This window comes from Prionailurus viverrinus, chromosome D4 (assembly GCF_022837055.1).
Source record: "Prionailurus viverrinus isolate Anna chromosome D4, UM_Priviv_1.0, whole genome shotgun sequence".
Classification (NCBI taxonomy): Eukaryota; Metazoa; Chordata; class Mammalia; order Carnivora; family Felidae; genus Prionailurus; species Prionailurus viverrinus.
Window position 1 is genome coordinate 86,299,578 of NC_062573.1, and position 25,060 is coordinate 86,324,637.

The 25,060-nt window shown below is 51.6% G+C and overlaps 1 protein-coding gene across 6 annotated transcripts in view; it reads right to left on the minus strand.

Annotated features, from left to right (window-relative positions):
* Positions 1 to 2,316: 2,316 nt before the first annotated feature.
* The window catches only part of PTPDC1 (protein tyrosine phosphatase domain containing 1), a 70,548-nt gene continuing 47,804 nt past the window's right edge, over positions 2,317 to 25,060 (minus strand). For 3 of the 6 annotated variants that reach the window (XM_047829690.1, XM_047829692.1, XM_047829695.1), the window contains exons 3-10: positions 22,437 to 22,608; positions 20,563 to 20,643; positions 20,222 to 20,340; positions 19,117 to 19,254; positions 15,354 to 16,588; positions 12,138 to 12,323; positions 10,489 to 10,599; positions 7,260 to 7,904 (exon numbers count right to left, since the gene is read on the minus strand). In XM_047829690.1, the coding sequence (XP_047685646.1) occupies positions 7,788 to 7,904; positions 10,489 to 10,599; positions 12,138 to 12,323; positions 15,354 to 16,588; positions 19,117 to 19,254; positions 20,222 to 20,340; positions 20,563 to 20,643; positions 22,437 to 22,608 (2,159 nt within the window). In that variant the 3' untranslated portion in view covers positions 7,260 to 7,787. Of the gene's footprint in view, positions 2,553 to 7,259; positions 7,905 to 10,488; positions 10,600 to 12,137; positions 12,324 to 15,353; positions 16,589 to 19,116; positions 19,255 to 20,221; positions 20,341 to 20,562; positions 20,644 to 21,853; positions 22,414 to 22,436; positions 22,609 to 25,060 lie in introns of those variants that run through there. The other 3 variants (XM_047829693.1, XM_047829696.1, XM_047829694.1) reach the window with 3 other exon arrangements.

Genomic DNA, 25,060 nt, shown 5'->3' on the forward strand with positions numbered 1-25,060 from the left:
GGTGTGAGGTGGTTATCTCACTGTGGTTTTGATTTGTATTTCCCTAATGATGAGTGATGTTGAGCGTCTTTTCACGTGTCTGTTGGCCATCTGGATGTCTTCTTTGGAAAATGTCTATTTATATCTTCTGTCCATTTCTTAAGTGGGTTATTTGGCTTTTGGGTGTTGAGTTTGACATGTTCTTTATAGATTTTGGATACTAACCTTTTATCCGATAGGTCGTTTGCAAATATTTCTCCCATTCCATTGGCTGCCTTTTAGTTTTTGTTGGTTGTTTCCTTTGCTGTACAGATTCATTTGCCTTTCTATGACTAATAATACTTAGCACCTTTTCATTGACTTATTTGCCAATTATGTATTTTTGGTGGCGTATTCAAATCTTTAGCACTTTTATAACTTTGGACTATTTTTTCTTTTACCTTGTTGCATTTTGAGAGGTTTCAGATAGTCCTTCATCAGATATATGCTTTGCAGAGTCTCTCCTAGTCTATAGGCTTGGTCTTTTCATTTTCTTAACAGTGCCTTTTGAAGAGAAGTTTTTAATTTGGTATAGTCTAATCTATCGACTTATTCTTTAATGGTTTGTACTTTAGCTGTTGTATTCACCAGATCTCTGATTAACCTAAGATCACAGATCTTCTCTTAGGAAGTTTATAGTTTTATTTATTTATTTTTAACGTTTATTTATTTTTGGGACAGAGAGAGACAGAGCATGAACGGGGTTGGGGCAGAGAGAGAGGGAGACACAGAATCAGAAACAGGCTCCAGGCTCCGAGCCATCAGCCCAGAGCCCGACGCGGGGCTCGAACTCACGGACTGCGAGATCGTGACCTGGCTGAAGTCAGACGCTTAACCGACTGCGCCACCCAGGCGCCCCAATATAGTTTTAGATTTTACACTTAAAAGTTGATTTTTCTAAGGGGTGCCTGGGTAGCTCAGTCAGTTAAGCATCTGACTCTTGATTTCAGCTCAGGTCATGATCTCATGGTTCATGGGATTGAGCCCCGCATTAGGCTCTGCGCTGACAGGGTGCAGCCTGCTTGAGATTTTCTCTCTCTCTCTGCCCCTCCCCTGTTCGTGCACATGCTCTCTAATAAACTTAAAAAAAAAAATGACAAAAGTTGATTTTTGTAGATAATGCAAAGTATGGATCCAATGTTAATTTTTTCTTTAATGTTTATGTTTGAGAGTTTATTTTATTTCGAGCATGAGTTGGGGAGGGGCAGAGAGAGGGAGACACAGAATCCGAAGCAGGTTCCAGGCTCTGAGCTGTCAGCACAGAGCAACGCAGGGCTTTAACCCATGAACAGTGAGATCATGACCTGAGCCGAAGTCCCGTGCTTAACTGACTCATCCACCCAGGTGCCCCCAAGGTTTTTTTTTTTTCCAAATTGTTGTTTTGCATATAAATACCCAATTGTTCTAGCACCCTTTGTTAAGAGCCTGTCCTTTCTCTGCACTGCCTTTTCACCTTTGTCAAAACTCAGGTGTCCATGTGCCTGTGGGTCTCAATCCAGACTACGTTATTCCATTGATGTAACTACCCATCTTTATATGAGCACCACACAGTTCTGGTTAGTGCAGCTTTATGATAATTCTTGAATCAGTTAGTGTTAGCCTGCTAACTTTGTTATTTTCCAAAGTTCTTTTGGCTGTTTAGGTCCTTTGCCTTCCCATGTGAATTTCAGAATCAGTTTGTCAATTTCTACAAGAAAACCTAGCTTGGGCTTTGATTAGGATTGTATGGAATCTAGAGATCAACCTGGATGGAATGGACATATTAACAACCTTGAGTCCTCCAACTCACAAACAGGTGTATCTCCATTGTTTTTGGTCTGTTGAAGTTTCTCTTGGAAATATTCTGTTGTTTTCAGTGTGCAGGTGTAGTGAGTTGAATCATGCCACTCACCCTGACCCCCCATTATGTCCATGTCCTAGTCCCCGGAGCCTGAGAACATGAGTTTATTTGGAAACAGTTGTACTCGAAGGTCTTGGAATGAGGAGATCATCCTAGGCTATCCTGATGGGCCTAAATCCATTGACGACAGTCCTTGTAAGAGCTCCACAGAGGACAGAGAAAAAGGAGAAGGCAGTGTGAAGATGGGGGCACAGATGGGCATGATGTGGCCACAAGCCACGAAACGCCATGGGACACCTGTGGCTGGCAGATACTGAAAGAGGCAGGAAGGACACTCCCCTGGAGCCTCTGGAAGGAGCATGCCCCATCAACACCTCGATTTCAGACGCCTGGCCTCCGGAGCTGTCGGAGCCGGAACAAGTTTCTGTTGCCGCGAGCTCCCGGCTTGTGATGATGTGCTGTTGTGGCGCTGGGAGACGGACACAACAGGTGGCTCACTTTTCTGTCCGATTCATCTGTCGGCATTTGACGCTCAGGTACCTGTCACCGTTCTAGATCAGGTGCTTCGCTGCCAGTGCACAGAGATGCAGTGGCTTTCGTGAACCAGTCTGGCACCCGTCTGCCTCACTGGACTCGCGGAACGTTCCCACAGCTGTTTCCACAGATTCCACCGTGTTGTTTACATGGATCACGTCTGAGAATAAAAACAGTTTTACTTTTCCCTCTGAATGCCTCGTATTTCTTTTCCCTGCCTGATCACAACAGCCAGATCTGCCAGCACAGCGTGGGCAAGGCTGGGGGCAGCCCTCCCTGGGTTGTTCCTGGTCTGAGGGGCACTGTGCTCCCCTCCTGTCCGCTACCCTATTCTGCCTTTTACCCACATATGCTGATCCCTTCTGTGTGCCAGGCACACAGGGTGTGGCAGGATCATGGAGGAGAAGAAAGAACACTGACAGGCAGAGCACCATGTGTTTAAATGCTGTAGGAGACACTCATATATGTGCACTAGCACTTGAGAGGAACTACAAACAGCCCAGAACACGTGATAATATAACTCACACCTGCCGAGTCTGGCAAAAACCAGGAACGCAGCCAGTACTAAGTGTCGACAAGGCCGCCGAGCAATGGGAACGTTCATAAGTGGACGCTATCGTTTTTAGAAACACTTTGTCACTGCGTAGGAAACCATGTGTGCCTTACAGCCCATAAATTCCACTCAAAACTCCACAGCCCAGAAAGACTTCCAACTGGGCCCCAAGTGCTTGTATTTGTGCACAAATATAAACCATCCAAGTGTCCACTCCAGGCCAGAGGAATGAAGCGTGGGGTGTCCACACAGCGGGTTGCCACGCAGCTGTAGCATCACACAATCAACACAGATAAACTTGAGGAGCATGTTGAACAAAATCAGCAAGTCACGGGACAATACACTGCATTCTTCAATCTATATAAAGTGGAGACACCAGCAAAACCAAGCCATGTGCTGCCTGAGGTAACGGGATGAAGAAACACACACGAGGTGCAGTGGGAGCATCGAGTATACTGGTCAGCTTGGGCTGTGTAACAAAGACCACAGAGACGGCAGCTTAAACAACAGAGACTATCCTGTCACAGTCCTGGAGGCTGGAATTCGGGATGCAGGCGTGGGCAATCTCCCTCACTCACTCAGTGGTCTCCCCTGAGGCCTCCCTCCTGCCGTGTAGACACCATCTTCCCTGTGTCCTCACATGGGTCATCTGTCTGTGTGCGTCTGGGTCCTCATTTCCTCTTCTTATAAGGACACCAGTCACACTGTCTTCGGGCCCACAAATATGACCTCATGTTACTTTAATCACTTCAGTAAAGGCTCCATCTCCAAATAAAGTCACATTCGGGAGTTTGGGGGGTCGGCACTTCAGCACATGAATCCAGCCTGTGATACCCCTCCATCTTCTTGGGCTGTGTAGTCAGGTAGCTGAATTTAACTACAGTTAACATATTCTGTTCCAAGGAATCAGAGCTGAGTTTTGAAGGACATTTAGAATTCAGTGAGTCACAGTGCTGAGAATTAGGCTTCCAGCATTAGTTAAGAACATGCGCTAATCGTGGCTCCTGATGGAGGGCGAGAGACTGAATGGCTCCTGTGTGTCCCTGGCAACAGCGGAGGCCAAGCACTGAGTGGGCACAGGCTCGCCGAGTTGCACACTGGTCTCTCCCACTTGTTTTGGAAGTCCACTGGGGGGAATATAGAATATTCCTAGAAAATAACTGATCATCTAATCTAAACTTTGTTAAAATAATTCAGGAAATATCACCTACTTGTCTCAGGAACATCACATTTAATATTAGGTTGAACTATATAAAATGGCCGTATTTGATCATTTTTGACCTGCAGGCTTTTCTACCTGGTTCAATCTAATTCAATGTCTAAGTTTTTTATTTTTATTTTTTATGAAAAGAATTTTTTAATATTTATTTTTGAAAGACAGAGAGAGAGAGAGAAAGACAGAGAGAGAGAGAGAAAGAGAGAGAGACACAGAGCATGAGTGGGGGAGGGACAGAGAGAGGAGGGAGATACAGAATCAGAAGCAGGCTCCAGGCTCTGAGCTGTTAGCACAGGGCCCGACACGGGGTTCGAGACCATCTGAGACCATGATCTGGGCTGAAATCAAGAGTTGGACACTTGACTGAGCCATCTAGGTGCCTCAGTGACTGGATTTTTTTTTTTTAAGTTTTATTTATTTATTTTGAGAGAAAGAGAGAGAGCCAACAGGGGAGGGGCAGAGAGAGAGGGGGACAGAGGATTTGAAATGGGCTCCGTGATGACAGCAGAGACCCCGATGTGGGGCTCAAACTCCCAAACCGTGAGATCATGACCGGAGCCGAAGTCGGACGCTCAACTGACGGAGCCACCCAGGCGCGTCTGGATGTTTTAAACGATGGCTGAGAATGAAGGATTCCCAAAGCTACGCTACTCAATGGTTCCACTGTGATTATTTACAAATCAGTCTTAGTGTCAGTGTTGGGCTAATCAGAGACCCGCTCATGCCTGAAAGCATACGTAAAACATAATGCACACCTGCATAACAGGATTTGTTGCATTTTTCTCTTGCCATGTTATCTGTAAACAATTTTCAGCCATCTGGTATCGAGTAGACTCTTTTAAATAAGGTGATACTCTTGAGCCACATTCATAAAAATAAAAAATCCAAAGGGAATATCATCTTTGATTTACTTGCCCTGAAAATATATCAATATTGTTCATTTGGAACAACAACAAGAACAAAGAGGTCTTGAGGAAACGATCACTTTTCATCAATTCCCAAAATTACTTGCGGGCCTTCAGACATCAAGAACATGGGGCAAGCACCTTGTCTGCTGCGTACTGGCTCTGGAGATTTCTTTGGACGTCTAGAGAACTGGTTGCAACAGGACACAAACACGTGCACGAGCAGGTGTCCCCCATTCAAGAGCAAACAGAAACTTCGCTGACGTATGACACGTGGTTTCTTGTGGACCCCGGTCTTCTTGAGGCTAAGACCGGGAAGCTGGCTGAAGACACGACTCGGCACATCACAGGGTGTCTCTGAGTTCTGCAAACAGATAGAGCGGTCTGGAAACCAGCAGCACCAGCGAGCTCTGGACAGGAAGTCCCGCGCTTCCTAAGTGTGATATGCTGAGATCACATGACAGCACCACGGCACCCCAGCCTGCTCCAGAGGATGGAGACCATCGCTAAGTCACAAACAACACGATGCTCTATGGTGCCATCACAGAGCCCAATGCCGAAAGGGCCCTGCGGTCCCTGCCGGGCACGCCACACACAGGCGGCTTTGGGGGGAAGAGCACGGGGTCTGGAGTCCGTCAGACCAGGACTCCTTCGTCAGGCAAGTGTGAACAATACTTCTCTCTGGCCTGAGGCAGTGCGCGTGCGTGGCCATGGCGGTCAGTTCTGGATGTGTGGGCTCTTGGCCCTGGAGCCGAATCCCCCACCCCGGAGGTCCTTCCTTTGGGCTCCAGAGAACTCCTCACCCACTCCAATACAGGAAAGGCAGGAGCCCCGCTGACCTCAAGACTCCCCTCACTCCTTCCTCCTGGAGCCCTGCTCCCCTCCCACCCCCACCTGCTCGTCTGGAACCAGCAAAGTCTGGGCTGACCACAGCCCACAGGGTCATCTCCTCCCAGGGCACCTCCGTATCGTCAGGGTCTCAAGAGCTCCAAGCTAAAGACGTACGAGCCTTATGGTTTGTTGTTTGCACTTTTATTCGAATAAATACAAAACCTGGAGACAGCCTGGTTTACCTGTCCCACCGGCCTCCTCAGGCTGGCGTGCGGCCGTGGTCACATTGTGGCTGCGCGGGATCCGTCCTCTAACCTGACCATCGCAGACACAGGCCAAGAGCCACTTGTCGAATGAACCCTGCTGGCCCTTGTCCATGTGACACTGACAGACATGTGGGTAAACATCTTTTTGGGTAAAAAACATATTTTTATAATGTACCTTTGGATAAAATGTAATCTTTTCTCCCCTTCTTTCCCAGATCAGGCACTTAAAAATGAGAAATCTCAGCAACAGGCAACCCGGTTCATTAAAATTCACTGGATCTGGTTTCCCAAGAAAATTCAAACAGTGTAGGAGGAAACGGCATTCAGCATCTGCCGCCAGAGTCGGTAAGACCCATAATGACTAAAACGTTTCTGATGTGCCAGTGCCGGAGTCAGAGGTGCAGGAGTTGGAGAATCTCATCCAAGGTTAGTCTCGTGTCCCCCAAGTTTCTGTCTCTAAAATAGCGTGACAGCTTTAGTGTGAAACTGGTTTGATTAGTATCACATCTGTTGGGAAAAACGATCACCCTGTGCGGCCTGGCCTCTGATAACTGCACACACTTGTTACAGCCTCAACTGCTGAATGACAGCTCGGTCCACAAAGAACCCGTTAGGCAGTTACTAGTCAGGCAACAAATAGTTTACTTACTTCTTAACTAAAGCCCATATGGTGAATGCAGGCTACGTGCTCACATTTCAGTTTAAGAATCTTAATTTTCCTAGTGAAAAGTGGCAGATGACAGGGCCCTAGGGCAGCGGGGTCTGCAGAAGGACGGAGGTGGGAGGTACGGGCTGCGTGGCCCTCACACCGTCAGCACAGTGCCTGCCTGGGCCTGACGCCTGATCCGTGCGGCCCTCACACCTCACACCGTCAGCACAGGGTCTGCCTGACCAGTTCCTGTGAAGACGCTGTTTGGAGAGAGTAAGGCTGGATGTGCGGAGAGATCAGCAAGGCCATCTGGAGGCCCGAGTCTACTTCCTACAGTAAAAAAATCCCAACCACCTCACGACCACCCTTAACACAAAACTAAATCACTCCAAAAAATAATATACTTTGAAACCCTTTGACACGTTTATAAAAAGAAAAAACGAAAAATTTCCAAATTAAAAAAATCCTTTAAAAATGTTATCAATCGCCTTCTTACTAACAAATACAAAATAGTTGAAGACACTTTGTGACTTCCTCAGGTCATGGATCAGGCTCACGGACCCACAGTGAAGTTTTACTGCTAAAATTACCTACTTGGTAAAAACTCCAGCAAGAGCTCCGTCAACAAAATAACTGTTTTGGAAAGAAGAATTACAACTTTTTCCAAAATGTCAAAAAGAATAAAGATGTAAACACCATGTACTTAACACATTAACACAATATGAATTCAGTTAAATAAATACAAGAAAGTGGCACCAACATTATGGCAATTTTTCAACACAAAAATGTAGCTCAAGGGTATTTTAAAACAAATAATCGCTCGCAACAGAAATGAGTGTTCTTTGCACAAACCAAGAGCGTCTGAGATAAAGTGCTGGGACCCGAAACGGCTCCACACCCCCCTTCCTGTTCATCTGTACGCAAGAATGCCGCCTGGGTCTCCGGGTCTGGAGTGTCCGCCGTGGGGAAGCGTCACTAAACGTCAGGCTGAGGGCCATCTTTTGTCATTTTCCCTTTCTCCTCCAGTGTGTGCTTAAATATTTTCTTTAGGGTGTCGTAAACTATCGGTCCATTTTCAGAGTCAAAATTAACCTGGTGACAAAGAATATATGGATTCAGGACACCGTAACAGAATTTTAATCAGCCTGTTTTGGGAGAAAAGAAAGGGGGTGGAGAAAACCTGACTTACAAACACAGTTATATTCAACTAAACACACACAACTCGCGTCCCACGTTAATTATAACCGAGAGACTGTATTAGAACTGTCGACTGTGCCAAAGGCAAACTTATGAACGAAAACAAAATATTCAATCCAGTGCCTGGACAGGTCCACTCACAGGCTGTCCTGAGGCAGGGCAGCCACGAGGGTGGAGTGGTGAATCTGACACTAATCGCTGGTGGCACAGGGAAGAGCACACCAGCCGCACGGCCGCACCACAGCCACCCGACTGGGAGCCCGGCTTTCCACCTGCCAGCCATGCTGCGTCAGCTCACAGCCGACCTCCGTGACATGGGACTGACCCCCTCCCCCCCACCGCCGCCTTAGCACTTCCGGGAGGAGTCAGCAGAGGCTCGCGGCTTCATCTGCCACACAGAAAATTGTCCCAGAAGCCAGCCAGCTCACCCCTTGGTGGGGAGGTACCACGTCCGTGCTCGTGGACTGTTTGCCCACGTTCACCGGGACACAGGGTCGAGTGATGGCAGGACACAGAACGGGACACCTCTACCCAAACCCACACCTACAGAAACGAGCCACCCAGTCAGTAACCCCTCCTCCGGAGGGGGTGCAGGAAGGCTGTGCCCGGCTAGCACATCTGTGGACACAAGACCACCGGCTCAGAGACAAACAAGTCTACGACTCCGGACAGCGTGTGAGTCCCAATCACGGGGTCCCCTTGCCCTCCACATCCCCATCCTCGACGAGGTGGGGGTGATGCGCAGCGGCACAGGCGGAGGCCGCGCACACAAGGGCTTTGCATCACAGCCGATGACTCCGGGCTTAGGTGACCCCAGTGTTTGATGAGGGGCCGCAGCGGGCCTGGAAAGCTCTGGCCAAAGGGTACCAGGACCTTCCTCATATGGCCGCAGCTGTTGCACAGCTCTCCTCAAAGAGCCAGCCCTGGACAAGAGCGGTCGGGGCCTCTGCTCACAAGACCATGCACCCGGGGAGACACCCAACATCTCCCAACCTCTTTACACTTGGGTTTGGAACAGCTGCTATGTTTAACTTTTCATTAGGATCCTCTAAAAGGCCAACAGAAATTGTACAGAATTCCCACCACTTTTAGAGAAACAAACACTAATAATTTTTTTCAGTTAAACTCAGAAATGAAATCATATTGTCTATCCTACCTGCAAAAACTTCTCATTAACCTTAGTAGTGGTTTGAATTGTTCACTTTGCTAAGCATCCAGCTAAGCCCTCCCCAAGGGCAGGTGGCCTCACGGTCCATGAAGACATAAATGCAGATGTGAAGGGCCATGCACCCTGGGTCTGAGCCACTGGCTCTGGAAACTGTCAACAAGAGACCAGGAGACCAGGGTGGTCAGTGCCACAAAGACCCCGCCGGTAACGAGGAAGCTGCAGGAAGGACAGCACCTTGGAGAGCAGAGGGGAAGACGCTGTGAACGCAGACAAACATAACTAGTGTCATCACTAACATTTACCACAGATGCTGTCACTGAAAAGCGGGGCTCTTTGTTTAAGGACGTTTCCACATGGCCTATGAGAGGCTGCAGGGTAAGGGGTGCCTTTTCCCCTGGCATGGACCTGGTTTTGCTTCAGCCAGGAAGCACTGCTGTAAGCCAAAAGGGCGTATATATGAAGGAACCTTTTCTTTCACTTTCTTTTTTTTTAAAGTTTTTTTTTTTTACATTTATTTTTGAGAAACAGAGTGAGACAAAGTGTGAACGGGGGAGGGGCAGAGAGAATAGGAGACACAGAATCTGAAGCAGGCTCCAGGCTCTGAGCAAGCGGTCAGCACAAAGCCCGACGCAGGGCTCGAACCCACGAACTGTGAGATCATGACCTGAGCCGAAGTTGGACGCTCAACCGACTGAGCCACCCAGGCGCCCCTAAAGTTTTTTTTTTAATGTTTATTCTTGAGAGAGAGAGCACGAGCAAGGGAGGGGCAGACCGAGAGGGACACAGAATCTGAAGTAGGCTCCAGGCTCTGAGCTGTCAGCACAGAGCCTGACGCGGGGCTCGAACTCACGAGCCGTGAGATCATAGCCTGAGCTGAAGTCGGTCGCTTAACCGACCGAGCCATCCAGGTGCCCGTACCCCTCTTTCACTTTCTGCTTAGATTTGCTAACAGGACAGGGGACCGGGCCATCAATGGCGGATGCTGGATTCTCAGGGGCCGGTTACTTGTTTATGCCCAAGGTAGAACTCCTCCACCAGAAAAGACTCTCTGACTCCTACCAGGCATGTGATTTAGAAGTATTTTCTCAATATCCAAGTGTTTCTCTATCAAAGCTCTCTGTTCCAACGTTCTTCAAAAAGTTCAGCTCTTTCTGATAGCACTGTTGGGAAATTAATATATTTTGGCTAAAGTCTACAACTACATTTGAGAAATGTCAAACACACTTCCATTAAGGAAAAACAGAGCTGAAAGTTTTATTTCAGAGCAGGTGAGTGACCTCTGGATTATGCCCCCTGCAGCGTGCGACCCACCTTGGTGAAGGCTTTAATGGCGCGGGCAAGGATGGCCTCCTCCACATCTGCAGGGATGGGCTGCAGGTTCACAATGCAGTGCAACACGCAGAGAATGGTCTGGTGCTGGCCCTGTGTTTGCAGAAATCAAAATCAAAATCAAAATCAAAATCAAACAAGCGGTTTGAAAAATGCCTCAAGAAATAAACTCAAAGCAACTGCAGAGCCAGGAACTGGTTGTGACCAAGTACTCATAACCTCTGATACTGAACGACCTACCAAGGGCTCTATTCACTGTTGGGTGTTAGTGTAATCTGAAAAGCTTTCAGGAGATAAAATCCAAGCTGCGGAGTTATTATGCAGAGTAAAACTGAATACGCACGCAAGTGTCATTGCAGATCAAATGTCTTCCTTGCCGTGGACAGAGACGATCCGCTTATTTCTGGACAAAACTGGTTCTGTGCAGCTAGCGAATGCTGACTTAGCACTGGGATAGACAGGAGGACCAGCATGGGGGACAGACAGACAGTGCTGTGGCCTCCAGCAGTGCGCCAGCTGGAACCTCAGGGGAAGGACAGGGGTGTCCGGCTTGACCCCCCCGGGGGCTGTTCACTTCAGAGAAGCAAAGGAGACACCTCAGCACTGGAAGAACTTGCGCCCAGTACAGGCGCCCCTGCTGTGGCCTCTGAAATCTACTGTAAGGACCTGATCTGAAACGCAGAGGACCCGCAAGCAGAACTCAACATTACAGGGCTGTGTGGAGGGGTAACAACTTGAAATAACATAAGTGCCCTGCATGCGGGGATGGCAGTGAAGGCCGTGGAACCCGGGGCGGGTGCCGTGTGACAGATGGGCGCGAGCTTTGTGCCAGATCAGAGTTCGAGTCCTGCTCTACACACGCTGCCCCTCTTCCCTGTAAGGTGGGGCTGCACTCTGTCTGGGCCGTGGAGGCGAGCAAAGCTGAAAACAGAAGTTATGACCCAGCGAGGGCCTGGCCGACGCCCCAGGGGTGACCTCCCCCCGTCTCCCCTCCAAGTTCATCTCTGTCAGGCAGCTGCTCAGAGGGCAGCCTGGCAAATGGACTCCAGACACGGGGCGTTCTCATCTATAAGGTCGCGTGCGAGTGTGTGTGTCTGAAACATGAAATATGAAGTTGTTTCTGAAAGGATTTGCAGCTTCTTAACAAATGTTTGAAAGAAAGGACTTGAAAATGTTCAAAGTGGTGTTCCCAGAATCATGGGTATTTTCCCGTTTTGGTTTTGCATCTTTTTTTTAATTTTTTTTTTTTTTTAACATTTATTTATTTTTGAGACAGAGAGAGACAGAGCATGAACAGGGAAGGGTCAGAGAGAGAGGGAGACACAGAATCCGAAACAGGCTCCAGGCTCTGAGCAGTCAGCACAGAGCCCGATGCGGGGCTCAAACTCACGGACTGCGAGATCATGACCTGAGCCGAAGTCGGACGCCTAACCGACTGAGCCACCCAGGCGCCCCTGGTTTTGCATCTTCTAAGTGTTAGGCTGGGTGTGCATCTCTTCCCGCCTTGGAAAAACCTAAATGAGCCCCAGATATGGGATTCGGCACGAGTTCCCTTTTCCGCGAGAGTTCTGAGCACGAAGCACTTTGTGGGCCTTGGTTAACTTATCAACTGGCCAACAACAGCCTCTTACCTTCTCTAACAAAAACAACGCTTCTGCGGCCTCGGTGTGGCTGCCAGCCAACATGTCCACGTCCTCCTTGGTTATCACAGGCTCCTTCAGCTGCTCCACCCAAGACCACATTAAACTGCACAGGATGGAAGGGTCCCTTTCGCCACATATTCTTTCCCAAGCTCCGTCTCGGGAATTCAGTTCTTTCTAAAAGGAAGAGAAGAAAGAGGAAGAGAAAGAGGGAGAGGAAGGAGAGAAAGAGAGGGAGAAGGAGAGGAAGAATGAGAGGGAGAGGGAGAGGGAGAGGGAGAGGGAGAGGGAGAGGGAGAAAGGGGAGGGGAGAGGGAGAAGGGGGAGGGGAGAGGGAGAAGGGGAGGGGAGAGGGAGAAGGGGAGGGGAAGGGGAGGGGAAGAGGAGGGGGAGGAGTAGAGAGGGGAAGAGAAGGAAGAGGGACAGAGGGGAGGGGAAAGGGGTAGGTAGGAGAGTGAGAGGAGGGGAGGGACAGGGGGAAGAGGAGAGGAGGGAGAAAAGGGGGAGTTGGAGCGGAGGGGTGAGGAAGAGGAGGAGGGAGGGGGTAAAGGGAGAGGGAGAGGTGAGGAGGGAGAGGTGAGGAGGAAAGGGAGGGGAGGGGATGGCGAGGGAGAAAAGGAATAGGGAGGGGTGAGAAGGGAGAGGGGGAGAGGGAGGGGAGGGGAGGGGAAGGAGAGGGAAATGAGGAGGAGCAGGGGTGAGAAGGGAAAGGGGAGGGGGAGAGGGAGGGACAGAGAGGCAGCACCACTGAGGTTTGAAGGCCCTCAGGCTGTCCACGAGTGACAGTCCCGGGCTCCAGGCTGTGGACCAGGACCTTCCCAGGGCCCCCACCAGCAGGTGGCACACTGGGCTGAGACACTGAGCCTCTCTGAGCCTCAGTTTCGGTCTGTGAAGCTGGGGGCCCTGCATGTTGGGCCGATTTAGCTTAAGGTCTGCTCAAGAACCACCCCCCCTCCCCAACCACAGAGGGAGGGTTGGCCTCAGCGCTAAGCTCTGCACCCCACCCTGAAACCACAGAAGCTGTTCAGGAAGAGGGAGAGGGAGCCTCCCTTTTCAGGGTGCTTGGAACAAAGCAGAAATACTCACCGCAATGAAGCGGAACGGCAGAGGAAAAAGCGTGACTGAGAGCACATCTGCGTTACCCTGGGTGAGAAGAGCTCCGACTAAACCCCCCAGGACGGCCCCCGCAAAGAGCTTAGAAGGCCACACGCGGGGCAAATGCACTTCTTTCCAATTCCCTTCCGGAGTCCCATGTGAGCACGGGACAAGCCCGCGTCCTGAGATCCGATGGGGGGAGTGACCCGAAGTCTTGCCCACACCCCAAACGCCTGCAGGCGGCTTTAAATGCTGACCCCACAGAGAGCAGGGAAAAGAAGAGTTTTAACTTCTGATGGGGTTCAGACCTAGGTTTCAGTCAATACGGTGCGGTGCGTGCGTGCTACAGTAATATGCATAATAATTGCCACATGCATTCATTCACCGTCCTTGGAGGCCCAAAGGGCACACGTGCAGCCCAGGGGAGGGGGCCCTCGCTCAGAGGCCCGAAGTGAGAAGGGGGCACACAGCATTCCCCGCGTTTGGCTGGACCCCAGACGTGAGGCTCCTGCCGCGCTGCTGCCGGGTCCCCCGGCTCCAGGTCCCTCTTCGTTATCTCATAAAGAGGCCATGAAGTTCGGCTGTGGGGGCCCCGTTCCCCACCGATCCCGCGCATGGCAGATCTGGTGTGCAGTGTGACCAGAGGCTGGGCGGGACGGCACGAACCAAAGGCTCGCCCAGTAAAATGCCGTCACGTTGTCACGTTCTCTGACACGACAGAATGCAGTTCTCTGAGCTGCACCCGCGCAGCTGTGTTCGGCCACATGACCCGACCCCTGTGACCCTTGATTTCCCGGTCTGTGATGCTTAACTCACGAGGACTGTTAAGTTAACAAAGAATCTGTGGGGTATCCCCTGCCTTACGGGTTCCTGCGAGAGCAGGTGACGTAACAGCAGATGAGAGGGAACAGGCAGCACTGTGGGGTCCAAATCACAGAATTCAACTAACTGGTCTTATTGCTCAAAGGCCCATGATGAAATCCAGAAAAGGAAACAGAGGGCAAGCCTATCTAAACCAAGGGGCTGTGTTCACCTCTAGGAAATGCTTTCACATGACAGTCCAGCCGCACAGGGCTGGCCCACGAGGGGTCCCGCCACGAGCTCTGTGGCCCACGGCCACGTAAAGGAGGGGCCCACAGACTGAGCGAAAGGCTTGTTCAGTTTGGAGCGGAAAGAAAAGACTTCATGTTGTGGGAAATCCGTGTGTGTTAGGTATTCACTCGGCAAACACCCGTGGCTCTGATGACAACGAGCACTTGCTCTGCGGTGACACGGCCGTAAGCGGGTGCGAGGTTCCTTGCCTCAGTTCCCACCTCTGCACCTGGAAGGTTCCGACCCTCCTGGAAAGTGCATGTGCCTTGCTTATTAACTTAGAATACACAGAAGCAGCTACGCGAATGATTTGTGGGACATTATGGGCTAAGGAGTCTAGATCCCACGGAGCCGGGCCTGTCAGCTCCACACGTGGGCGGTCTACTAGCTTCCGGTAACTACGTGGGAAGGCCTGCCTTTTGTCTACACTAGCTGCTCATGCCGGGTGAAGAGTACAGCTGATTTAAGACTGTGTTTCTAATGAAAGCGCACCACAGAAAGGGGTTAAAATTTCACACTCCAACTTAAAAGCCAGGAAATGGACCCCAAAGACCCAAGGTCAAGGAAAAGGGACAGCACAAAGGCACTCCACGGCTGCTCCCGTCTGCTCTGTGGAACTACCCCCCCCCCCCCCCCCCCCCCCCCCCCCCCACCTCACTCAGCACTTGGGCCCACGACTCGGGGAAAGAACCTCTCTCCGTGGTTTCCCAGGTGCAGCTCCCTGACCTGAGTTCAGGTTAGAGATGCTCAGAGCGGCCCCCAGGCCAGGTCTCACGGGCCCAGCCAGAAGGAAGCCCCCCGCCCGACCCGTCAACGAGCACCCACGCCCTGCTCACTCAAGCACCCTAAGTACTAGGCGCTGAGCCCGTTCTTTCACACAGACACCGAGAAACCTCGAGTTCCAAAGTTAAGCGTGACGCAAACAGGTCTTCAGATTCCTGTCGCACTTAAATTTGGTAAGACGCTGTTTCGGCCCCGACCGAAGTGCTTCCACACGTTAGTGAAGTGAAGTAGAAGTACCTGCCACATCTCTACCTTCCTCTTCACTCCCTCCTCTTCTGCAGGCTCACTGAGATCTGCCAGGGCTTTGGCCGCCAGCACTCTCCTGGCTTCGGCACTCGGTTCGGCCTGCGAAGCAGCGTGCGCAGCGACCTCAGGCAGGTCTTCGCCTTCCTGGGCTGTGGGTCCAACCGAGGAGGGTACTTTGCAGAGCGAGTCACGGTCCCCGGGGCTGCGGGGAGTCTCAGAGCAGTGAGCGGCGGGAGCTCCACACAGACGGGGCGCTTGCTGGGGACAACGGTCCGGTTCCCGAGGGACATCCGCAAAGCTGGGTCTCACTGGATCCCCAGGGTCGTAGGGACCTGAAACCCCCGAGGAGAAGGTTCTACTCCGCTGTACTTCCTTCGCAGCGGTCTCCCTATGGAAACCCGGTGACCCCTCATCCCCGAGTCCTTCCAGGCCTCCAAATTTAGCTTGACTCCAGAAAGAGAATGTATTTCGGACCAGCGTCTCCGTACTCAGATCAAGCTGTGGAGACTGGGGGGCGTGACAGTGGCTTATGGGCTTCTGCTGTCTGGGGTTATGGCCAAGCAAGGCTGCGGCAGGCCCCGCCCACGGAGCTGCCCCCTGCCCCAGAAGTGACTCAGCCCTCTTTAAGTCAGAGTCGCTGTAGCTGAATCGCCTCTTCAGAGGCGTCAGGGGCTGAAGGCACTCAACATTCCGCCTCTTCCAAAGAGGGTCAATCTGCTGTTCGCTGGAAAGAATCACATCCTGATTCTCAAAATCCACGGCCACGGCAGCGGGCGGCAAGGAGTCTGAGGCGTCACTGCCCTGCCTCAGTAACTCTTTGTCCAGCTGCATGCTGATCACCTCAGAAACAGTCTTTTCGATTTCCGCACACAGGCGGGGCCCCTCTGCCACCTCTTCTGTCGCCACTGGCCTGTTCTCAGCTAAATCCAGCAACAGTTTGCAAACGAGGTGGATGATTTTGGGCACGTGTTTCAGAAGGCGGGCCTCATAACCGTGAAGCAGATGCCGCTGGCGAATCAGATACTGTGCTAAAGTAACGGCGTGTGCCTTGGGGTCACAGCAAGAGAATATATTGCGGAGAGGGATGAGGAACTGGGTAAATTCCCTTACACAGAGGAGCTGTCCTCGAGTTTGTATGGAATTGGGTCGCTTCGCCCGAACAAATATAATCGCTTGGTCAGCAGTCATTCTCGTGGCGAAAACCAAGTAACATGCTATCAAGACGCCTAGAGGTAAAGAGAAGATCAGTATGAAGAAGGTGATCGTTCAGTTACCACTCTTGGAGACTTAAAATCTGAGTACGTGTTAGGAAAGCATACTAAGAATCCTTTTAAGGGCCACTCTAACTTACTGACTTCTTGTACGAGTGTTTATTCCCTGTCTGTGTGTCACGTCTTCCCCTGAGAATCCAGTCATCTCTCTGCCCAGAGAAGGACAGTGTGGGTGATGGGGGTGGACGCAGGAGTGAGAGGGGGTGAGGGGGACCAAGAGAGCGTGGCAAGGGATGGGGGGGGCGAGGGGGAGGTGGCGAGGGGATGGGGGACGAGGGGGAGAGTGGTGGGGGGATGGGGGAAGAGGGGGAGTGTGGTGGGGGGACGAGGGGGAGTGTGGTGGGGGGATGGGGGGACGAGGGGGAGTGTGGTGAGGGGATGGGGGGACGAGGGGGAGTGTGGTGGGGGGATGGGGGGGAGTGTGGCGAGGGGATGGGGGACGAGGGGGAGGTGGCGAGGGGATGGGGGACGAGGGGGAGAGTGGTGGGGGGATGGGGGGACGAGGGGGAGTGTGGTGGGGGGATGGGGGGGAGTGTGGCGAGGGGATGGGGGACGAGGGGGAGGTGGCGAGGGGATGGGGGACGAGGGGGAGTGTGGCGAGGGGATGGGGGACGAGGGGGAGTGTGGTGGGGGGACGAGGGGGAGGTGGCGAGGGGATGGGGGACGAGGGGGAGTGTGGCGAGGGGATGGGGGACGAGGGGGAGTGTGGTGGGGGGACGAGGGGGAGGTGGCGAGGGGATGGGGGACGAGGGGGAGTGTGGCGGGGGGATGGGGGAAGAGGGGGAGTGTGGTGGGGGGACGAGGGGGAGTGTGGTGGGGGGACGGGGGGGAGTGTGGCGAGGGGATGGGGGACGAGGGGGAGTGTGGTGGGGGGACGAGGGGGAGGTGGCGAGGGGATGGGGGACGAGGGGGAGTGTGGTGGGGGGACGGGGGGGAGTGTGGCGAGGGGATGGGGGACGAGGGGGAGTGTGGTGGGGGGATGGGGGAAGAGGGGGAGTGTGGTGGGGGGACGAGGGGGAGTGTGGTGGGGGGGATGGGGGGGAGTGTGGTGAGGGGATGGGGGTCGAGGGGGAGTGTGGTGAGGGGATGGGGGACGAGGGGGAGGTGGCGAGGGGATGGGGGGACGAGGGGGAGTGTGGTGGGGGGGCGGGGGGGAGTGTGGCGAGGGGATGGGGGACGAGGGGGAGTGTGGTGAGGGGATGAGGGAGATGTGAGGGGAAGGTCCACCAAGGTGTGTGCACTGACTGGATGGGATATTTTAAGGGTGTTCAGGGCAGAAAGCAGACCGTGGATTTGAGGTGGTCCCGGTGGGGCTGGGGAACAGGAGGATCAGGGGCTGGACCACAATCCCTCCGTTACCACCCCTCCCTGCACACTTCCTTCCCACCCCTGCCAGCTTTGCCATCAGTTGTTGCCACATCCCCAGCCTGGCATTTTTCCTTTCTGGGTATTTTTTGCCTGGGGATTATTATTCATATTCAGTCTATTTCTGGACTTTTCGTCTATACTAATAGTACTTTTCTCCAAACCAAGATATAACTTTATTCTGTAAGTACTTGTTATTAAAGAAAACAAACTTAACATTACAAAACATTATACATTTGCATTAATTAATATCAAATTAAAATGAATAACATACTGGTGATAATTGATCAATTAATCCAACAATAACAGTTGACTGATATCAAGATAAAAGGCAAATCAGAAGACATGCGTGTGGTTCGCCAAGTCTGTTAAGCAAGCAGGACAGAGCCCCTGCCCTCCCAACGCTCCCAGGCACGTGGAGACCCGGGGGCTGGCGCACAGCTCAGGTGTCTGCTTGGACCAGGCTACAATTAAAATTCTAACCTTACGGTATTTGCTTTTGTAATAGTATCAGCACTACACTGAGATTTGCTGCATTTTTAAGTAAAATCATTGATTTTTACATAGAATTTGAAGCACAGATAGACTCCCGTCACCACCCAAATCCTTCCAGCCCTGAATTTAAATCCTGGCTCTGCCACTTACTCAGCGTAGCAAACTACTTAACCTCCTTCAACGTGCCCAAGACTTAAAAAAACAAAAGTGTAAAATGCCTAGAGCACACCAAATAAAACAATGCTTTCTATTCTCATTACTTTGGTTAAGGAAAATGCCATTTTTAAAATACATTAACTATTAAAGTGTTGGGTTTTTTTTTTTTTTCCTTTGAAGAAGAAAAACCAGACGGATCATTTAGTGAGCCGTGGAAACCCATCTGTTTCCTAAATATGATGAGTTTTCAGTCCTAGGTCTTTCAAAAATACTCTCACAAATAAATGGTCACTGAAACTGTCTTTTCCAAAGATAGTTCAAATTTCTTTCAGTGGGTTCTTTCATTTGAATCCAAAACTCCGACAGGATTCTGAAAACTACTTCTCTTCTCTCCTCGTATTAGGAAGCATCGCTCTGTCCAGGTTTAGATATGCTCTAAGACAGTAAGTCCACTTCCTAGAATTTACCTGTTCGACCAAGCCCTGCGTGACAATGGATGGCTACTTTCCCTTCCTGTAAGGCAAATGTCGTCACCTTCACCATGTCTAAGACAGTGGTAAGCGATGCCACACCGTAATCCTTCCATCCGAAATTGTAGAAATAGACTGGACAATGAAACAGAGAACAGAGAAGAAAAATCAACATAAAGGACAGTACGTGAGCAGCCGTGTGAAGGAAGCGCGTGGATTCGTGAAAAGCGCACAGCTGTGAGGCAGGCTGGCTGCACCGCATGCGGAGGCTAAAATAATAGGTTCTTTATATTTCCGGTAAATTCACTGTTTGCATTTCTTACAAAGCACATTCTCTATTACTCGAGACATTTCCTGCTAAAACTCAGCCAGAAACAATTAAGGAGAAACAGGACTGCAGATTAATAAAGGCCACGACCTTCACCCAAATTACTCAGCCACAGAAGGACAGCACGCCATCTTGCTCAAGCGTGGAAATGCGTTTAAAGGACTGGCAAGTGGCACAAGCTGGGTGCATACAGATTTTCCACCTAGTGGAGACAAAAAAGCGAGGCACACGCTTCTTAGAAACAAGTCCCCAAAGTGGCCTGGGCTGGTCCTTTCCAGCCTGGGTGAGAATGGCACGTGTTGAGTGACCCCATCCCTAGGCTCCCGGACTTGGGCTCCTGGGACTGCCCAGTAAAGAACCCCTGAGTACCACCCAGGGGCAGAGTTGGGCTTCAGTAACAGCATGAGTGAGTGCTGTGTTCCAGTCCCGCTGCCATGAGTAAGCCGTGTGGTCTGAGTCCGAACTGAGAGCAGTACCACGGGATGGGACGGATGGGTAGGACAGGTCTGGCGCACTATGATGGCAATTCATGCACGCTTTGTTTCTACAGGGCTCCTCCCAAGATCGCTCGCATGGGACAAAAGAAATCCTGTACTTTCAATAGCAACGCCAGAGAAGAATGGTCGCATTATCTAGAATCAATCAGCTCATCTCCCCCCTTGGGAGCCTACAGTAAGCGTTCGTTCATTCCATCACCCTCTGACCCAAGAGCGGAGTGGGCGAAAGCCTGGGTGCTGTCCTTGGTAACTCACGGAGGGGAAGTGGGGGACTTACTGCCGGCCTCCATGAAAGCTTCAGGAAGATACGTGAAGCCACTTTCTTGTTCCAGGGGGTTCCCGCAGCTGGCATGCTCCCCAGGGCGCTGCAGGTTGATGATTGTTTTTATGCCATGGCTTACCGGAGAGAAGAAAGAAGTTACCATATTGAGAGCTAGAGTTTTAAAAAAAAATCAACCATCTTTTGGCATTAATAAACATTACTAATAACTCTCAAAACCTTAACTTCCTACTTGAAAGAAGCCCTTCACTGCCTACTCTTTGACTATTTGAAGTCAAAAGTGACAGACAAGAAGACGCGAGCTGGCTTATCGAAGTGTGTCAGCGTGCAGCATTTACCTTCGGAACTGCTCGATGATGCAGTACTTCTCGAGGAGCTCAGTGGACGGGCGAGCCATGGCCAAGATGTTGTCAGTGACCCTGAGGTGGGAGGACGGGGCTGGTGAGATGCACAAAACCTGGAACGTTCTAGCTCTAAGTACTGAGAGAACGAGTTATCAAGTCCCTGTTTTTTCTACGATTCCAACAGTTGTAGCACAATTTTCTCATACAGCTCTGGCTTCAATTTTGCATCACAATTAGGGCTCTAAGAGACCCTGAAAGCCTGGAAAAAATTCCAGGACGTAAAGTATTTGTGGACTGCAGCACAGTGTTTTCAAGGACTCTCATGAGATTCTAGCAGACGTGACAGAGCCACCTCATCGGGCATCAAAGGCAATTCTGCCCCCCAGTCACCCGTTGTGTGAGGCAGGGATAACGCCTGCCTCGTGGGGTTGGCACGGCAATTCGACAAGGTGTGGGTGTAAAGTCTTTAGCACAAATCCTGGCGAGTGGTTATGAATAAATGCCGACTTATTGTGATTTAGCGAAACATCTGGGCTTTGGGGTCAGCCGGGTCTGGTTTCAAACGCTGGCTTTTCTGCTTTCTAGCTAAGTAGTAGATTACTTAGTTGCTCCGGACTCAATCCTCTCATCACTAAAAGGACATTAACAATGTCTACTTTTCCAGCGCTTCATGAAGATGACATTATAATGTGACAGTGTCAAGCAGAGCGCCTGGCCTGTAGGCGAATGGATTTTTATGGAATGTACGAATGGACAGAGGCCCGACAGACAGCGGATCCTGCTTAGAGCTCTAGTGAGAAACACCGGGCAGTCCATCGGGGGCTGTGGGCCACGTGAACCTGAGCAGTAACAGAGACGTCGGCTGAGCTGATCAGGGTCCAGAAGGATACCGCCACTCTCCCCCAGGGCAAGTCCTGACATTTAACGGGGACCCCCCAAATTCAGCAGTAGTTAGACCAAGGCGAGGACAGAAGGACCATGAAAGCATCAGAGGTGAAAGACTCAGACGGCTTAGTCAACAGTGAAACAAAAATATTAATGTGGCCTCGAGCTGCATTATTAGAAATTTAGGGTCCGACCACATCTCAGGAACATTGTTTGCTTTCTCACAACACTCCTCAGGCTGGAATGCGATCTGTGGGGAACAGTGGGGACAGCCGACCCGACTCCACCACCACACGCATACCAGCAAGCCCAGGACGCAAGAGCGCGGGGTGCGGTCGGGTAAGCGGGTCGACAAACGTCTGACCTGGAAGCGGGATTCCCGCTGCAAGAAATGACTCACTGCTAGAGTTCTTTAAACGGTGAACTCTTAGTGGGTTTCAGACATGATGTGGCTCGATTACCGGACGTTTTCAGAGGTATCACTCCATCGAAACAGGCATCCCTGACAGTTTACTGCTAAGAACAGAAAGCGGTATGACCGAATGCTGAGCGAGCCGCATCCGTACTACGCACGAGGCGTGTGCCTTACGCCATCCTGGGCCTACGTGGCGCACGGCTCCCCACTGAGGCAGATGGGCAGCGTGTGCACCCACGCGCGCCCTTTCACGCGGCAGACAGGAGCAAACAGGAGGCCAACGGTACCTGCGTCAGACCAGGAAACCACACACGCACCTCGTAACTTCTCAAACTTCGAGCCGCATCCATTGTTTCCAGTAACTTCTGACATGTAAGACCTCCCCGGTCACCGCTTCTTTAAGATGCTTTACACACGTCATTTCACTTGCTTAAAAAAACCGCTGTGGGGCGGTTTTATTATTTCCATCTCACCGACGAGGAAACGAGGTTTCACACCGCTCCTGGAGCTGCCAGGCCCGCAGGCTGCTCAGCCCCACCGCCCAGCGCGGGTGCCCAGGACCACTCACCAGGACGAGTAGACCCCCTTAATGGCTTGCTCCTGCTCGCTCCAGCGCGCCGGGTTTTCGTACTTGCAAGCTCTGCCGCCACACGCCACGGAGCAGGCCACGTGTCCAGGAATCACATGTCGCAGCCGCTCTCCGACCTTTGTGTACTTTGGCGTTGGACGCCCTGGGTTTCCTAGAACGTACACGGAAGGGGAGATTCAAAACCCAGTCTCCAGATGGAAGGGTACCGTGAGAACGCCCTCCAGGATCGGAGACGACGGCCCTGCCGCACCCCCCCATTCTGCCACAGTGAAACCGCTGCCTTGTGCTCTAAGAGCAGGACCCCCCGACACAGAAGAGGCGCTCGCACATGATCACCTCCACGTGTCACACTGGTGGCGAAGAAGAAGAAACCGTAAAAGCAGATCTTTTACAAGGGCATGGGTTTTTTCAACAATTATGTTTTCGTGAAAAAGCACAAAACATCCGATCACTTTATCTCCTATTCCGTGTCCACTGAAGCCCTGAGTGCAACAGACGGTAAAAAGCGGAACGCAGAATTAACTGTCAAAACCTAGACGGTCTCAACACAGCATGCCACCTGCAGTCTCAGTTCATACTCAAAGCTGTGGCAATCTGAAAGAAGGAAAAGAGCTTTACTTTTTCTCTGGAGGCACGCGGAGTCCCTGTCGGCGCGGCGGACGGAGGCCACGGCCACCATCACCTGCAGAGAGGACGAGGACAGCGTCTGGGCGGCGGAGCCCCGGCGGCCCTGCTGCAGCTGCAGGACAGGGTCCGAGGCCGAGTGCCGGCGGCCCTGCAGGAAGGCGCTGAGGAAGGGCAGGGCAGAGCCCCGCCGGGGCAGGTCCTGCATGGCCGGGGATGGCAGCGCCAGCCTGCTCCGCCACCAACTCACTCACTGAGCCCAGAGCACCAGCCTGCGATCAGCCTGCGAGATCCACCAGCCGCTCAGGATAGGCGGGCTTGTTGCCATGGTGACGAACAAAGAAACTACTGATTCCCACTCAGAGCTGCATCCTCGAAATCCCACATGAATGGACTGCAGTTTGGAGGGATTGTTGGAGCAGGGGGAAGAGGAACGTGTATTTTCAGTAGATTATATACCCAAGTTGTAACGAGTCTCTTTTTTCTCCGACTCAGCTGGAAGTCCTGACAGATCAAAGAATTACATCTAACAACACATTGTGATGAATTCAGAAAAATGTGTTTATGACACAAACCCTGCCTTTTATATACACTTTAAAAGGTTTAAATTCTGCTGTTCTTCTCATATCTATTCTCTGAACGTTCTGAAAACCCTTCCGTTTCCACCCCTCTGTGCACAGGGCAGAGAAGTGAACCATAATGAAGGATTCGCAGTACAGCTCGTGACGTTATAAAAACACCATTCAGTTCTTCAAAACCAAAGCCCCCTGTAATTTTCTCGATCGAACTTTTTAAAAAATACTGGGACAGAACACATAAAGACGTGTGTAGCGCTGATGTCTTAATCAGAAGACCTTTACTTTCGTATTTTTATTTTCAGGACGTGACAATGCAATCCCTGGTCATGCCTTTATTGGGCTGAGACAACAGCCAGGCCTCTCAGAAACTCACAGATGCAATTCTGTGCCTTTTGTCACTGACTGCGGGGGGGCGGGGGGGGGGGGAGGACAATGCTTCAGGAATGTCCTGGTGGAGGCGTGCAGCAAAAATTCACTAAGTACCACATGCTTGTCAGGAGCTGGGTGAGGAGGAGGCTTCAAGCTGAGAACAGACAATCCAGCACTGATGTCCGCCTCCTCCCTCGGGGATGTGGGCTGCGCCTGCCCCGTCTCTCTGCGTCTCTCTGTCTCTCCAGGTGGTGTTTCAGCCGCGTGCACAGAGAAACGAGCTCTTGTGTGTTTGTTCTATTTCTATGATCAGCCATGCTGTCAGCAAGCTCCTTCTACAGTGCACGCCTAACTCCCCAACCCAACAGACTTTGTCCAGTAAGAGAGACAGAAAAGCTTAAGCTGGCACCCAAATTCCTACTCTGCGTATAGTGCCAGGACCTTGTCATTTCATATACAGTGATGGAAAAGAAATTTTTTTTTTTTTTTTTAAGTAGGCTTCACAACCAGCGCAGAGCCTGACGCAGGGTCTGAACTCACGAACCCAAGATCAAGACCCGAGCTGAGATCAAGAGTCAGGTGCTCAACCAACCGAGCCACCGAGGCCCCCAGAACGTCTTACTGTGAGTGACCAGAAAGCACAGTTCCACAGAGCTCTACAGGAGGGCTCAGAGTCCAAGGGGCTGCACCAGGGGTGAGCTGGAGTCTGAGGGCTTCTAACTCGGCTGGGCGGACAGCCTCTGCTCTTCGGGGCTGGGGGTCTGAGCCAGCCTCCAGGCGGTGGTTCACGGGGTGGGGAGCTGAGAACCAGGGGCCTACTGGGACAGCAGCGGTGCGAGTGGACAGGAGCGGACAGGCGGGAGCCAGGGTTCAGGTTCCCGCAGCTGGGGGTGGGGAGACCCAGCAGGCCAGTTCCACTGGACTGGAAAGGCACATGAGCAGCAGCTGGGAAGTCTCTAGCCTCAAGTAGGGGAGTAGGGGACGCCTCACGTCTACGGCGCTAAGGACATCCCCAGACGAGGGTGCAAGTGA